Below are 15399 nucleotides of genomic sequence, written 5' to 3'. Positions count from 1 at the left end.
TTCTGAACGATCCGATGTTTTCGTGATTAATTCCCAGCTTCAAGCAGCTCATGTGTATTGATTACAAAGAATTGTATTGCTCAAGAGAGTATGATACGAATAAGAGCAACTGCCCATAAAAAAAGTCTAATTAACTTCCACCATATCATATCTAGGGTAAATTGCATATAAAATCATGTGATTTGCTCATTTTCTCAAAATAAACCAAACCTCTTAATTTTGATCAAAAATAAAATCACACGCTTTCAATTTTTGTCCCAAATCAGGCCAACTTTGTCAAATTTATAATTAAGTGAGACTAAAGGGGTCAAAATGAAAATTAATGTTATATAATTAAGATTACCAAACACTCTTGACGAAGCCAATTCTTGACCTCCTATTAAAACCAATGCGACAAGAAGCATCATTTGTCACCTCAATCATTTTCTCCCATAGATGTTTTGCTGTTTCTAAGTTTCATCTTTTCGAAATGTAACCTTATTAAAGGAAAAGAAAAGAAAAGAAAAGAACACAGTTTGCTTTCGCCTTTGTTACCTCGATCATTTTGTTCGATCGACATCTGTTATTTTTATATTACATCCTTTAGAATATCCTGATGAAAGGGGAAAAAAAAGAAGAAGAAGAAGAAAAAAGCATAAAATGGGCAATTGTTAAAATTTTTAACCATGGCATGGTAACTTCAATGGTATAAAAGTGGTTTCAATTTTGACCCCGCTAGTCTCACTTAATTAGAAAATCGACAAATTGACTTGATCTGGGGAAAAAATAAAACCACATGATTTTATTTTTCAAAACTGAAACGTTTGGTTTATTTTGGAAAAATGGACAAACCACGTGATTTTATATGTCATTAACCCTAATATATCTAAACAAATGTACGCCACAAATTGGGCAACTAAAAAGGAGATTACTACTTACAAAACCTTATTGTCATTCAGTATCTTCAATACTACTCCTATGCGGTGCCTGCTGTAAGTCTTCATACCGAGACAAAACTGATACCAAGATACCCTCATCTTCTGCAATCACAAAAACACAGCACAAGAACTGAGACTTCATGATTTAGGTTCCAACCTGAAGAAGCAAGGGATTTGTGAAAATTGAAGTCAAGCTAAGACTAGAACCATAACTGTTTGGTCTATTTTTGCGATTGAAATTTGTTGAATCTACGGCATCAATCCAAAGAGTGGAGCATGACAAATGACAAGGTCAGGTTGTAATCAACCATATGAAGGGATTTTTCCTATGGAAAAAAAGATTTCTTGAAAGATGGTTCAAACCATTCGCAAGGTTGACAAACACTTCCTATTCACCCAAAAAACAGGAGGAAAAGGTAAGACACTTCCTATCAGGCCAAGATATGAGTAAGGCAAAGAACACCTAGTCGAGATCAACATGGCGTGTATGAATGTCCATTACGGATATCATCTTAGAAGACAGGACCATCCGGATTTCTATAACCACATGCAACGACACAACATAACTATATGGTGAGATCAGTAGTTGGTCTACACTCTATCTCCGTATTAAGTTACGCCAGATTTTTCTAGTAGCAGTCTCATACGGGGATAAGCTTTCTTTAAATAAATCAAATAAGATAACTATTATAAACAAGATATGACCCCCAAAAGCTGCCAGTACCAACCACTTTTTAAGTTCTCGTTTATGATAGTTTATGCTTGTTAATGTACCAATACTAAAATTAACAACTAATACACACAAACACTGAATACGAATTAATCGCGCAGGTTGGACCGAAAGTATGAAACGGCAATAATCCACCATCAGCAAAAGGAAGATTGGCCTATGATCAGCTTGAAATCTAAATGTCTGCTCTTTACTACTTCAAGCTCTAGTAACAACTAACAACCATCAACTCTGTGTATGCCCACAAAAGTTGGGAACATGAACACCAATAAAAACCCAAAGATTGATTCTCTTATCACCAACTGTCAATCCAAATAACACGTTATGCATACTGAAAGCCGAGACTTACAAGTACTGCATATTGATTCCCATCTAGTTCTCCGGTTTGTTAGTCCCGCCACGTTTATTGCCATATATCAAACCAGTATCCTGCAAAAACTCATCCAGGCTCACAATCCAATCGAACTGAACAAAAAAGGGTCAAAATTCGAAACTTTGAGCTGCAGAATCAGCTACCTGCGGATCTGGTATAGGCCTGCGCTTCTCCACGTAGCGGTAAGGATCCGAAGCCGCAAGAGCTGCCTTTTCCTACAATTACACCACCAGGCAAAGAGTTAAGCTCCGAGAACAAAGACATACGATGAGGTAGAAGGGGAAAGATTATGAGAGGGGGGTAGTCAGAGTACCTCTTGCTCGCGCCTGAGGTCCTGAGAGGGCTTGACCCAGAGAAAGTAGGCAAGGGTTCCGGCGACGACCCAGGAGGCGAGGTTAGCCCCGCCACGCAGGCCGCCCATCGAATTGCCGACGAACGACCGGACATTCCCGAACGTCCTTCTCCAGCTGCTCGTCATCGCTTCAACTTCAGCGCTTCGATCACACGCTAGTGAGAGAATGCCCCGGGGGTTCGCTAGGGTTTCCTTGGGAAGCCGGCCACGGAATTCGCCGTAGCAGAGAAGAAAGCCGGAGGAGGATGAGGCTGCCGAGAGGACTGAGATCCCGCTCTAATGGCCACACGGCCCGCCCTCAACCTGTTCATTGGCTATTATATCCTCGCAAATTCAGCCTCTAGTTTTACTTAATTTCAAATTGCCCCTCCATGTTTCCATATAATTCGATTTCTCGTAATCATCATAGTATTTAACTTGCCTCATTTTGGTCCCAATACTATAGTCAAAATTTCATTTTTTTTCCTTCGATTAAAAATTTGTATGAGACATTATTATCGCAATTTCAAAAATCGAGCATTTAAAGATATACTCACTCCCAACAAGTGCGTTTTTTGGTCTCAAACTTGTATTATCCTCTTTACAGAAATTGAAACTGTTTATCACTCAATCAACATTTTGTTAGTGTTAAAATTTCATTTTTATCCACTTGCACTTGCTCTTATCTTTATGTCCTTGGCTATGACTTATTCATAAAAAAAAAAAACCAGAAAGAGATAAACTTCGCTATGGAGCCTCCTTAAAAGGGGGAGTTTATCTCTACCAATTATAGTACGTCACGCCACATGATTATCAAAAAAGAAATAATAAGAAATTTATGTTGTGTTTGGTTTTAAAGTAGGATTTTAAAATCAGATTTTGATTTTGAAAAAGAGTGGTATAAATGGGGCCTACCCTTTGACTTTGTATGAGTTATTTTGTTTTGTTGTGGAAAAAGAGTGGTATAAATGGGGCCCACTCTTTGACTTTTTATGAGTTATTTTGTTTTATTATGGATAAAATTAGGTTAAAGTTGTGATTTTAAAATCACATTTGCAAACCAAACAAGCCATTATTAAATAGCAGAAACTTATCATTTTTTAATATAATAAAATACCTATAAAATAGAAAAAAAAAATTATTATTTTAATTATAGCAAGATTCTTATTAAATAACAAATTTTCTTGCTATATTGCAAGAAACTTTGTTTCTTGGAGCAATGCTCAAAACGAAAACGTCCTCCATGATGAAAGAATTCCGTCAACCCATGACTTTTTCTCATCGTGTGGAGACACGGGAGGTATAATATAAGTTGCAGAGCCAAGCTTCAGAAGCTTGCGAGAGCCGTCTCCGAGGATCGATGGCGGACGAAGAGAAGAGGAGGGTGTGTGTGACCGGGGCAGGAGGCTACCTCGGTTCATGGCTAGTCAAGCTGCTTCTCTCCAAGGGATACTATGTTAACGGAACAGCTCGAAACCCGGGTAACTAGCTTATTAAGATCAAAGCTTCGCATATATATATATATATATATATATACAAATACAAATATTTCAGCTGACTAGAACGGCTTCTTCGACTTCGTTCTCTCGTTTCCTGCTATCCCCTGGAATTCGGAGATGTTGGTGCCTGCAGTAGAAACCAAACTGAACTCTGGTGGTAACCGGTTATGTCCAGTTCTTAACACGAAATATGTTTGATCAGATCTTCTTTTTGCTCAATTTTCTGGGATAGTGATTGAAAACATTTTCTAAACATGTTCAGTATAAGAAAAATGATTTGCTGAAAACATGTCCTACTACCAGCGCGACGCTGTCACTCTGGCTCAAACACTCCTCACTGGGCCTCAACCGATGTTTAATTACTTTGCAGGAGATGAGAAGAAGAATGCTCATCTATACAAGCTTGATGGAGCTTCCGAGAACCTCAGACTTTTGAAGGCAGATTTGCTAGACCAAGATTCGCTCCGTTCCGCCATTCGAGGATGTGCAGGAGTATTTCACGTCGCAAGTCCCCTACCTCCCAAACACTCTAAAATTGAAAATCCTGAGGCATGTTTGCTCACCTTTACGCTTATATATCCTAGTCGAAGCTGTCTACATAATATCAACCAACTCTGTGGATGAACATTTCATTCGGTTACTAGTGATTAATGAAGGATGATCGATAAAGCGCAAGACCCCAGAATGCATATTCGCTTATATCTTGGTTGATTCCACGGATCCTTTAATACTGACACGGAGATCTTATCTTATTTCTGCAGAAGGAACTAATAGAGCCCGCTGTGAATGGCACATTCAATGTGCTCAATGCATGCCTTGAAGAGAACGTGAAACGGGTTATCGTGGTGTCCTCTGCAACTGCCGTTATCATGAACCCGAACTGGCCCAAGGATCATGCCAACGACGAAACCTGCTGGTCCGATGTTGAGTTCCAGTAGTCACAAAAGGTAATAATTGATCGTTCCAGTCCTTTTTGTCATTACAACCTACTTACACATTGTCTCGAAGATACACATCTTGCTGCTTATTTTGCCCCGAAATAGAATATGATACTTTGAAGGGCGTAGTTATTAATATCTCATACTCTGCTCATTAGTCCTTTCCTCGTCTTTCTGGATAGAGCTGGTATGCCCTCTCGAAGACTCTAGCTGAACGTGAGGCTGTGGAGTTTGGAGAGAGAAGCGGTCTCGATGTAGTGAGGGTGTGTCCTGTAATGATTTTGGGGCCAATGCTTCAGCCCACAGTGAACGCAAGCGGTTTGCTTCTCATTAGGCTGCTCAAAGGTTCCTTACCTATGGACATCACATTGCTTCTTTCTTATTTCGGCACTTCTAGGACATGTTTCGGTCTTATGGTCCTATCCGCACGGTCGGGAAGTCGGGCTGGCATCTGTGACTGCAAAATTTTCTGAAGTTCAAGGGTTACACCTAAATTGACAAATAAAAGTTAGTAGGTTGTAATCATAATCACCTAAACTGGGAGTAATTTTTTTTCTCCAACATAATTGTACTTCTGGGAGTTCTGTTTCTTATTTGTCTTCCGATTACAGGAGGGAATGAATCGATAGATGACGAGCTTATGGAGATAGTGGACGTCCGGGATGCAGTTGAATCACTGGTTCTGGCTTATGAAAATCCCGAGGCGGAAGGTAGATATGTAAGTGCATCGCATATGATCAAAACTCAGGATTTGGCGGAGAAACTGAGGACGCTTTATCCTCAGTACAGTTATCCTAGAAGGTGTGCATTTCATTCCGGCCTTTACAGGGACCAGGATAATTTGCAGAATCAACTGAGAGCTCAAACAGGTCTGCTTTTGCTCAATTTACGATTTTGCTGACAAACTGTTGTCTAATGTCAGCTTTAACAAGGTGGATGAAGAACCAAACTCGACTTCGGAGAAGATGCAAAAACTGGGTTGGAAGTTCAGAACACTAGATGACACACTCATCGACTCCATGGAATGCTACCAGGAAGGTGGACTCTTGGATTAAAACACATTATGTTCTTTCTTTTTGATGCCCGATGAACTTCAGAGAATACTCATTCCCGACGTACTATCTTCCCATTATAGGTTCCTCCGCTTTGTTTTAATTTTGCTATATAGGATGCTCATTCCCGACATACTATCTTCCTATTATAGGTTCCACCGTTTTATTGTAATTTGCTAGTGACATCATATTGCCTACAGCAGTTATACAATGCATTTGATTACAGTTGTGTGACCTGCTACTTAGTTTTCTTCAAAATCAGTGCTTATGGATGGGCGATAAGAGACGTGAGGTCATTACTCCCTAAACAACAGCTCTATCGCCAATAAAACGAGTCTAAAATATAGCCAGCACAAAAAAGATTCAGGTTCCGCCTTAACACTTGACATAAACTGCTTCATGTCCACCCAATGGGCAGCTGCTGCAATCTATTTACACCCTGACAGCTCAAAAAGAACGAGCTGGTGATAAATGGGATCACGAAACATTTCCTCATCCCGGATAAATCAAACCTGGATGGTTTTTCATGGAAGCCAATACTTAAAAGGGGTAGAAAGGGCTGGAAAATCTTTAAATCAACTGGGGGCCACTGCTGCGCCATTATGTTCATTGCGTCCTCGCTCCTTCTCAGACTACTCATTCTGGCCTCGTTTTGTTTCTTCCTCACCCGAAGCCGCTCCTTGTCTTCATCGATCTTGGCATTCTCCCGAATAAGCTTCAAAATTAGATTCTCTGATTCCTTTGACCTTTCCTGGAGCTTCTGCTGCCCCTCCTTTATCTTAAGAAGCTTCTTTAGATGAGTTTCGATGGCCTCAACAACATGAAAACCATGTGGTTCAAAGTTGAGAAGAGTCTCCAAACAGTCCTTGAAACTACTCATAGGATCGTTAATCAGTAGGTTGAAGATTGATCACAGGCAGCTGATCAGTTGCTCATAGGACCGGCGGTAATAGTTCCAGTACTTCATATTGTAAACTGTTTTAAGTAACAAAAGAAATTACACCATTCATTTCAGAAGCTAATTCAGATACTATTTCTTCCAGGGAATCTATTATGTGTAATCGAACCGTGAGATTAAGCTCCGCACAGAAAATCAGAACATAACTCCGAAGATTAATCTGAGCAATTGCAGGACTACAACGCTTCGTGGTACTTCAAACTGATGGTTAAATCAGTGTCAATTTCTTGACGAGATTTGTTACTTCGAACCCTCAAAGTTGTATACTTACTGTTAGCAAAATTACTCAGGGCATAGAGAATCTCAAATCAGTGTACCTCCAAGCAGAGTTGAACCGCGGAATTACTAGAGAGTTTAGTTGCCTCCCGTACTTGCCGAATTTCTGGCAGAATCTTTTGGTATCTGTTTAGTTCTTGCAAGAATTTATTCTGTTCATTCTTATAAATTTATATACTACCTTCAGTTATCGCTCTCATATCTGCCCCCAAGTGTTGATCCAAGATCTTTCTCTGCCTCAAATTCGCCAATTTCAGGTAAGCTTCTTCCTTTATTGTTATAAGAACTATTTCCTTTTTTCATTCATTTGTTAGCTGCCAGGAAGAACATCGATCGATACGAATCGCTACTCTATGCTTCTGCAACCATACTCATCAAAAAAAAAAATGTAATTTGTAGTTAGTTCGTGACTGCAATGAAACAAAGTTCTCATGTAATGAGCGACTGGACCACAAACTCAATTTTCGTGGTCGAGACACATACCGAAACAGCAGCAATGGGTGGAATAGGTTTCACAACCCTCTCCCATGGGGCCGGAGTCTCTTATCTCACGTCACGCCCTGCATCACCAACACCATTCATGGGGTCCTCCCAGTCTGAAGTTTGATAGGCAAAAATTTCATCCTTTCCCACAAGGACTTGCTTGCTGTCGTCTTCCACCCCAAGAGGTCCCAGGCTAATTACGTCCTCCATGATGTAACCCCTTGGCTTTTCTCATCAATAAGTAGAGACAGCAGCAGGAATCATACAAGTTGCAGGGCTCAACTTCAGAAGCTTGCAACAACTCTCTCCGAGGATCGATGGCGGATGAAGAGAAGAAAAGGGTGTGTGTGACCGGGGCAGGAGGCTACCTCGCTTCATGGCTCGTCAAGCTGCTTCTCTCCAATGGATATTTTGTCCATGGAACAGTTCGAAACCCGGGTAACTAACTAATTAAGATCAAAGCTTTTGCATATATATATATATATATATATATATATATATATAGTCTGGCTTGTTCCACTTGTCCCCATTTCCTGCTGTTCCCCGAAATTTGGAGATGTCGGCACCTGCAGTAGAGATCGAACTGAACTCTGGTTATGTCCAGCTCGTAACACACAAAATATTAGATTGGGATATTCTTTTTGCTCAATTTTCCGGGATAAGTGATCGCAAGTGTGACGCTGTCACTCTGGCTCGAATGACTCCTCATTGGGCTTGAACCGATGTTTAATTACTTTGCAGTAGATGAGAAGAAGAATGCTCATCTATACGAGCTTGATGGAGCTTCCGAGAACCTCAGACTTTTCAAGGCAGATTTGCTGGACCAAGATTCGCTCCGTTCTGCCATTCAAGGCTGTGCCGGAGTATTTCACGTTGCGAGTCCCCTCCCTTCCAACCACGCTGGCATTGAAAATCCTGAGGCATGATTGCTCACCTTTCAGCTTATATATCATAGTCGAAGTTGTCAACATTATATCAATCAACTCTGTGGATGAACATATATGATTCGGTTACTGGTGATCAATGAAGGATGATCGAACAAACGCAAGACCCAGAATGCAAATTTGCATTTATCCTGTTTGATTCCGGGGATTCTCTAATATTGACACGAAGATCTTATCTTATTTCTGCAGAAGGAACTAATAGAGCCTGCTGTGAAGGGCACATTCAATGTGCTCCAAGCGTGCCTTGAAGAGAACGTAAAGCGGGTTATCGTGGTGTCCTCTGGAGCTGCTGTTTCCATGAACCCCAACTGGCCCAAAGATCAAGCCATGGACGAAACCTGCTGGTCTGATGCTGATTTCCAGAAGTCACAAAAGGTAATAATTGACTCCAATCCTTTTTATCATGACAACCTTCTTACACATTGTTTGTCTCAAAGATGCACATCTTGCTGCTTATTTTGCCCCGCAATAGAACATGATCTTTGAAGTGCATAGTTATTAACATCTCATACTCTGCTCATTGGTCCTTGCCTCGTCTTTTGGATAGAGCTGGTACCCCCTCTCGAAGACTCTAGCAGAACGTGAGGCTGTGGAGTTTGGAAAGAGAACTGGTCTCGATGTAGTGAGGGTGTGCCCTGTATTGGTTTTGGGGCCAATGCTTCAGCGCACGGTGAACGCAAGCAGTTTGTTTCTCATCAGGCTGCTCAAAGGTACCTTACCTGGGGTCATCACATCACCTAACTCGTTCTTGTTTCGGCACTCTAACACACGTTATGGTCTTAAGGTCCTATCTCTGCAGTCGGGAAGTCAGGCCCGCATCAGTGATTGCAAAATTTTCCGAAGTTCAGGGGTTAAGCCTTAACTGATAAATTCTAAGGTTGCGTTTGGTTTTATAGTAGGATTTTAAAATCAGATTTTGATTTTGATTTTGAGTGGTATAAATGGGGCCCACCTTTGACTTTGTATGTGTTATGTTGTTTTGTTGTGAAAAAAAGTAGTATAAATGGGGCCTATTCTTTGACTTTGTATGAGTTATTTTGTTTTGTAGTGGGTAGAGTTAAAAATTAGAATTGTGATTCTAAAATACCATCTTGAAACCAAACAGGTCCTAAATGTTTAGCAGGAAATAATCAGACATATTGGCTTGTTTGGTTTGTGAATGTGATTTTAAAATCACAACTTTAATCTAATTTTACCCACAACAAAACAAAATAACCCATACAAAGTCAAAGGGCGAGCCCCATTTATACCACTTTTTTTTCAAAATCAAAATCTGATTTTAAAATCCTACTTTGAAACCAAACGCAGCAGTAATATATATGGTCGAGGAGACCAGTAATAGATCCTGGGAGTAAATCTTTTCTCGAAAGAAATTGTAATTCTGTTTCTTCTCTCTCTTCCAAATACAGGAGGGAATGAATCAACCGATGACAGGCTTATGAAGATAGTGGACGTCCGGGACGCAGCTAAATCGCTGCTTCTGGCTTATGAAAAGCCAGCGGCGGAAGGTAGATATATAAGCGCATCTCATATGATCAAGAGTGGGGATCTGATGGCGAAATTGAGGACACTTTATCCACAGTACAGTTATCCTAGAAGGTGTGCATTTCATTCTCGACCTTTACAGGGACCAGGACAATTTGCAGTATCAACTGAGAGCTCTCCTTTTGCTGAATTTACGATTTTGCTGACAAAATGTTGTCTAATGGCAGCTTTAACAAGGTAGACGAAGGACCAAACTTGACTTCGGAGAAGATGCAAAAACTGGGTTGGAAGTTCAGAACACTAGAAGAGACACTCATCGACTCCGTGGCATGCTACAGGGACGCCGGACTCTTGGATTGAAACGCGTTATGTACTTTCTTTTTTAAGCCGCTGAACTTCAGAGGATGCTCATTCCAGACAAATTATCGTCCTATCATTGATGTTTACTAGTGAGATCATATCGCGTACAGCTGTTAGACAATGCAGGCTGATTACAGTTATGTGACCTGCTACTTAGTTAGTCAGTGCTTATGGATCGGTGATAAGAAATGTGCCATCATTGCTCTCTAAACAACAGCTCTATTTGCATAGATTATATCGAGTCTAAACTATACCCAGTGCATAAAGGTTTCGCCTTAACACTAGACATCATTTGCTTCTGTCCACAGCATAGACTAACTAATGATTTCCTGAGGGATGTGCCTAAGGTGAAGGTATCAACATGGTGAGTGGTTCCTATTTGTCCATGCAATGGGCAGCTGCTGCGATCTATACACATCCTAACAGCTCAAATGGAACGAGCTACTGATAAATGGGATAAAGAAACATTTTCTCATCCCAGAGAAATCAAACTTGAATGGTTTTTCATGGAAGCTGGGGTGGAAAGGGCTAGAAATTCTTTAAATCGACCTGGGGCCACTGTTGCGCCATTATGTTCATTGCGTCCACACTCCGTCTCAGAGTACTCATTCGGGCCTCATTCACCTTCTTCCTCGCCTGAAGCCGCTCCATGTCTTCATCGATCTTGGCATTCTCCTGAATGAGCTCCAAGATTAGATTCTCCGATTCCTTTGACCTTTCCTGGAGCTTCTCCCGCCCCTCCTTTATCTTAAGAAGCTTCCTCAAATGAGTCTCAACGGCCTCGATATCAAAGCCATGTGGTTCCAAGTCAACAAGTGTCTCCAAACAGTCTTTGAAACTACTCATAGGATCAGTGTTATTAAGCTTGAAGATTTTTTCCACCGTGCTTGCGAAGTTCACCATGCAAGCAATCGCCATTCCTTCCCTGGATTTCTCATTGCAACAGCCCAAAGGACCGAAATGCGGATTCTGCGGGAATTTCTGGAAAGCTTCCAGAGATTCCACCGTTTCCCAAATTGGTGAGATCCTAATGAAAGGCAAGGGTTGAGCCTGTACAACTGTGCCATTTTGTTCTCCAGAATCTATTTGTAGATATCCTGCTTCGGGCATTTGGGTTGCACTATCACTACAAGGAGGACAAGCTGCATTAAGACAAAGAAGAAATTAATTAAAGATAGAAGTAGCTGTCACTGTTCAGTCAAGGAGTAATTCTACACATCTTGCTCGCCCACCTTGGTTCATGGAGGCTACTATAGAGTCTGATTCTTCATATGAAACCAGTTCAAGATTGATCACTGGTTGCGGATTATGTGGGAATTTCTGGAAAGCTTCCGGAGAATCCACCGTTTCCCAGATTGGTGAGCTCCCCGTGAAAGGCAAGGGTTGAGCCTGTACAACCATGCCATGTTGTCCTCTAGAATCTATTTGTAGATATCCTGCTTCGGGCATTTTGGTAGCACTATGAGGAGGACAAGCTGCATTAAGACAGAAGAATCTATTAAGCATAATCAAACCATAGCATAAAGCTCCACACAGAAAATCAGAACATAAAACCAAAGATTAATCTGAGCAATCATAGGACTAGAATGCTACGTGGTATTTCAAACTGGTGGTTTGGTTGGTGGACTCTCTTGATGAGATTAGGTGCTTCGAACCCCTCAAAGGTGCATATTTCCCATTAGCAAAATTACTCGGAGCATAGATTATCTCAAATCAATGTACCTTCAAGCAGAGGTGAATCACAGAATTACTACTTACTAGAGAGTTACTCCCATACGTGCCGGATTCTGGACAGAATCTTCTGGTATCTTCTTAATTCTTGCAAGAATTTGTTTAGTTTATTCCCTAGTCTGATAAATTCACTCCCTTCAGTCATCGCTCTTATGTCTGCCCACAGGTGTTAATCCAGAATCTTTCTCTGCCTTAAATTCGCCAATTTCAGGTAAGGTTCTTTCGTTTCTGTTGTTAGAGGAACTATTTATTTTTTTCATTCAATTGTTGGTTGCCAGGAAGAATATCGATACAAATCACCACTCTCTGCTTCTACAACCATACCTATCCGCCTGACCCAAAAAAAAATGTCAATATTTTGGCTTAAAAAAGAGCAATTTTTACCTGGTACTAAAGCATGTTTACTTCCAACACTAGAGGACTTTTCTCTCTTTCTTTTAGGTGTGCTTGTTCTCTTTGCTCTTCGATGATAGATCTTCAGCTTCCATCTTTGCCCCCCTTGTTTGTGCTGCAAGATATCCATGAAAGGCGGAAAAAGGCAGTGAACTTTTAGAATTGGAGCATCTATAAAGAAGATGAGTTTGCAAAAACCTGCTATATAACTATATGTCCTTTAAAAATGAATATAAGACCAAAGAGAGTGTTAGAGTTATCAAAGATAATTAGTTTTTGCCATGCCAAGGAACTCAAGGTTCTACCGTGTGGCAGGCTGCTGCTTCACAAACATCTTTTAGTTTTACTTATAAATATCTACTTACCACGAAATGTAATTAAAAAGAAAATCTTTGATTTCTAGTCAGTTCGTAACTATAATGGAACATACATCAGTTGTAATCAAGGACCAGACACAATCTCAAACTTTCACGATTGAGACAAACATACTGGAGAAGCAGTAACAGGTGTAACAGGTTTTGCAACTCTCTCCCATGGACCTGGAGTCTCCAGCTCATCATTTGCTGCCTCACCCTTCCTGGGTTCCTCCCTGTCTGAGGTTTCTCTCTCTGCAACAGGTGAGGTAATTAGAGCACAAAGAGGTGCAGCATCAGATACTCCATCCTCAAAGACTGTTGAATGTCTCTTAGCAAGAGAAAAATCACCTGAAACCATGAGCTTCTTTGACGTATGTGGAGAATTCGCAGACTGTAATGCTGAAGAGTGGTCATCTCCGTGCAATGAACTCTTTCCTGCTCGTGCAGTGGCTTCCTGCAAGAGAAAATTTAAGCCCCGTAGCATCTCCAAAAAGTTCAAATAAAGCATGTACTAAGCGGTTCCTAAACTAGATTAAACGAATGATAAAGGACGACAAATGAAAAGCAAACTGAATTAGACTTACATGACAAAATTAACCATCATTCCTAAAAGATCAGAACTACTTCAAACTAGTAAAACTAATTTACTTATCCACCGTGATTGATGCAAGAATATAAAAATCAATAATGAGAGCTCGCCGTCTCAGGGCAGGAAGTAGAGATCTACCTTTTGTTCATTTAAGTAGACTACACCTGCGACTTTAATTGGTTTTGAGAAGGAACTTAATTTTGGCATGCCTTCTTGTTGTTGGAAACTCTTAACAGAATATAGAATGAACATAGAGTCGAGAGAAGTTTTAAGCTATTCCAAGTTCGGGTTTTCTTAGTCCTTCCTGTTCTAATACAATCTTTGTTCCCTCGTATGCTTCCACCAAAAAACAATCTGTCAAGAAGCGCTGTGAAGAAGTTAAATCGAGTTTACTACGAAAATAAAGTATTAGGAATAAGACTGCACTCGGGCTCGACCTCAGGATCTGTTTTCCCTTTCCATGGCCCCGTAAGGGCCGTAAGAGATGGTACCTCATTTTTCATACAGCATAAGCATTCTCCATTACTGTCTCAACCAGACAGATTATCTTAATGCAACTTCTCGGTTTTCCAGAAAGAAAGCCATTCCTCTGTCCAAGAATTGTCGGTATCTTAACATTACATTCAATCATGCAGGATAATATACAGACACAACAAAGAGGCCGACGAGGGGACCAAAGCACAGAGACAAGAAAGGCTTGATTTTGACCTGAAACCTCGGCGGCTTGACCCAATGGCAGCCGGCCCAGTGCCAGTCCCAGCGGACCCTCAGCTCTTCCCTCCCCAACTCCGCCGCATCAGGTGGGTCGTCAAATTCCACCCGGTACCGCCTCCCTCCGTCCCTCACCTCCTTCACCGTCCCAGTCCACCACCCTTCCGCGTAGGATCCCTCCACGGCGTCCCCCTCCTTAAAATCAGCCTGCTCCGACAGCGGCGGAGGTGGCCTGACGAGGCGGGCGTCCACATTTTCCGCCAGCGGCCCGGACTCGTCGTCTGCGACCAGGGCCTGGAACTCGACCAGCGTAAGGCGGTCCGTCTTCAGCTTGGAGTCGGGGTTTCGGGGAGGGCGGAGGATCCTGGCCTCGAACCACGCGCCCTCGAAGCCGGGCCCAGTGGGCTTCGACTCCACCACAGATTCCATCTTGAGGAAGGAGCGCCCTCCAAGCTCCATTTTCGCTTCTTTCTTCATTGTCCTGCAGCAGCATAGAGAGGAAAAGCTGAAGCAGAGACTGGGGGAAATGGGAAAACTTTACTTCGATGCAGGAGGAGAACATGCAAAAGCGCCATTACTATGAAGAAGTATAGTGTGCTTACGGACCATGGTCAGTATGTTGCTCTCTTGCAATCACAGTCAACAGTCAAAGTGTCACCTTCCAGCTGGATGACTGGGATGATCACGTCTTGAAAGATAATTTTTTTTTTTGGGAGAAATAGTCTAAAAAATCACAATATTTACCTCAATTTTCTTGATCTACTAATCTATTAATTGGGCCATCAAAAATATTGACGTGACCTTTAACTGTGCTGATGCGGTTGACAGTTGTCTACATGGATGACATGCCACAAACTAATTTGTTAATTAGACCGTCAAAATTGTTGACGTGACATTTAACTGTGTTGATGTAGCTGACAATTGTCTATATGGATGGCATACCACAAACTTTTTAACCTAAAAAGTTACATAATTTACTTTTTTTCCTCGTCTATCAATAATTTCAAAAAATCACTAATTTTCTTATGCTCCCTCATATATCAAAATATGACTTCTTTAAAAAATCACATTTATCAAAATATAACTTTTTTAAATGATTATAAATTTGAATTATGAAATTATATATATGTATGTCAATTTGAATGAAAGAATTTTTAACAAAAAAGAAGTGTTATAGTAGTTACAAGTTTATCATTTGTAAATCAAGACTATTAATATTTGTTATCACATTAAGTAATATAGGAATTAAGACATATTACATTGCAAAGACAAT

At 40.9% G+C, this 15399-nt stretch overlaps 3 protein-coding genes and 1 pseudogene across 5 annotated transcripts; 2 read left to right on the top strand and 2 right to left on the bottom strand.

Moving 5' to 3' along the window:
• Window positions 1-2675, bottom strand: LOC116192679. Of its 2 annotated transcripts, none has more exons than XM_031521291.1 (4): window positions 2334-2675; window positions 2164-2235; window positions 1997-2076; window positions 1-1074 (listed from the first exon to the last, which is right to left on the bottom strand). In XM_031521291.1, the coding sequence occupies exons 1-3, from the start codon at window positions 2496-2498 to the stop codon at window positions 2020-2022; spliced, it is 294 nt and encodes a 97-aa protein (XP_031377151.1). In that variant the 5' UTR covers window positions 2499-2675; the 3' UTR covers window positions 1-1074; window positions 1997-2019. The 2 variants fall into 2 exon arrangements, with proteins under 2 accessions (XP_031377151.1, XP_031377150.1); XM_031521290.1 differs by having other exon boundaries at window positions 1-1019.
• An 899-nt stretch (window positions 2676-3574) lies between these two features.
• LOC116209444 lies at window positions 3575-6063 on the top strand (annotated as a pseudogene).
• A 1666-nt stretch (window positions 6064-7729) lies between these two features.
• LOC116209433 (cinnamoyl-CoA reductase 1-like) lies at window positions 7730-10557 on the top strand. Of its 2 annotated transcripts, none has more exons than XM_031543078.1 (6): window positions 7730-7995; window positions 8302-8477; window positions 8691-8876; window positions 9049-9211; window positions 9911-10100; window positions 10214-10557. In XM_031543078.1, the coding sequence occupies exons 1-6, from the start codon at window positions 7875-7877 to the stop codon at window positions 10344-10346; spliced, it is 969 nt and encodes a 322-aa protein (XP_031398938.1). In that variant the 5' UTR covers window positions 7730-7874; the 3' UTR covers window positions 10347-10557. The 2 variants fall into 2 exon arrangements, with proteins under 2 accessions (XP_031398938.1, XP_031398930.1); XM_031543070.1 differs by having other exon boundaries at window positions 7731-7995; window positions 8299-8477.
• On the bottom strand, window positions 10546-14721 carry LOC116209418 (DUF724 domain-containing protein 7-like). The gene is made up of 6 exons (XM_031543051.1): window positions 14124-14721; window positions 13175-13280; window positions 12960-13078; window positions 12462-12585; window positions 11579-11821; window positions 10546-11488 (listed from the first exon to the last, which is right to left on the bottom strand). Exons 1-6 carry the CDS (start codon window positions 14601-14603, stop codon window positions 10875-10877), a joined length of 1686 nt encoding a protein of 561 aa, XP_031398911.1. The 5' UTR covers window positions 14604-14721; the 3' UTR covers window positions 10546-10874.
• Window positions 14722-15399: the final 678 nt, after the last annotated feature.

Source organism: Punica granatum, chromosome 1 (assembly GCF_007655135.1).
Source record: "Punica granatum isolate Tunisia-2019 chromosome 1, ASM765513v2, whole genome shotgun sequence".
Classification (NCBI taxonomy): Eukaryota; Viridiplantae; Streptophyta; class Magnoliopsida; order Myrtales; family Lythraceae; genus Punica; species Punica granatum.
Note: the sequence above shows the minus strand (reverse complement) of the source record. Positions and strands in the feature narration are given on the sequence as shown.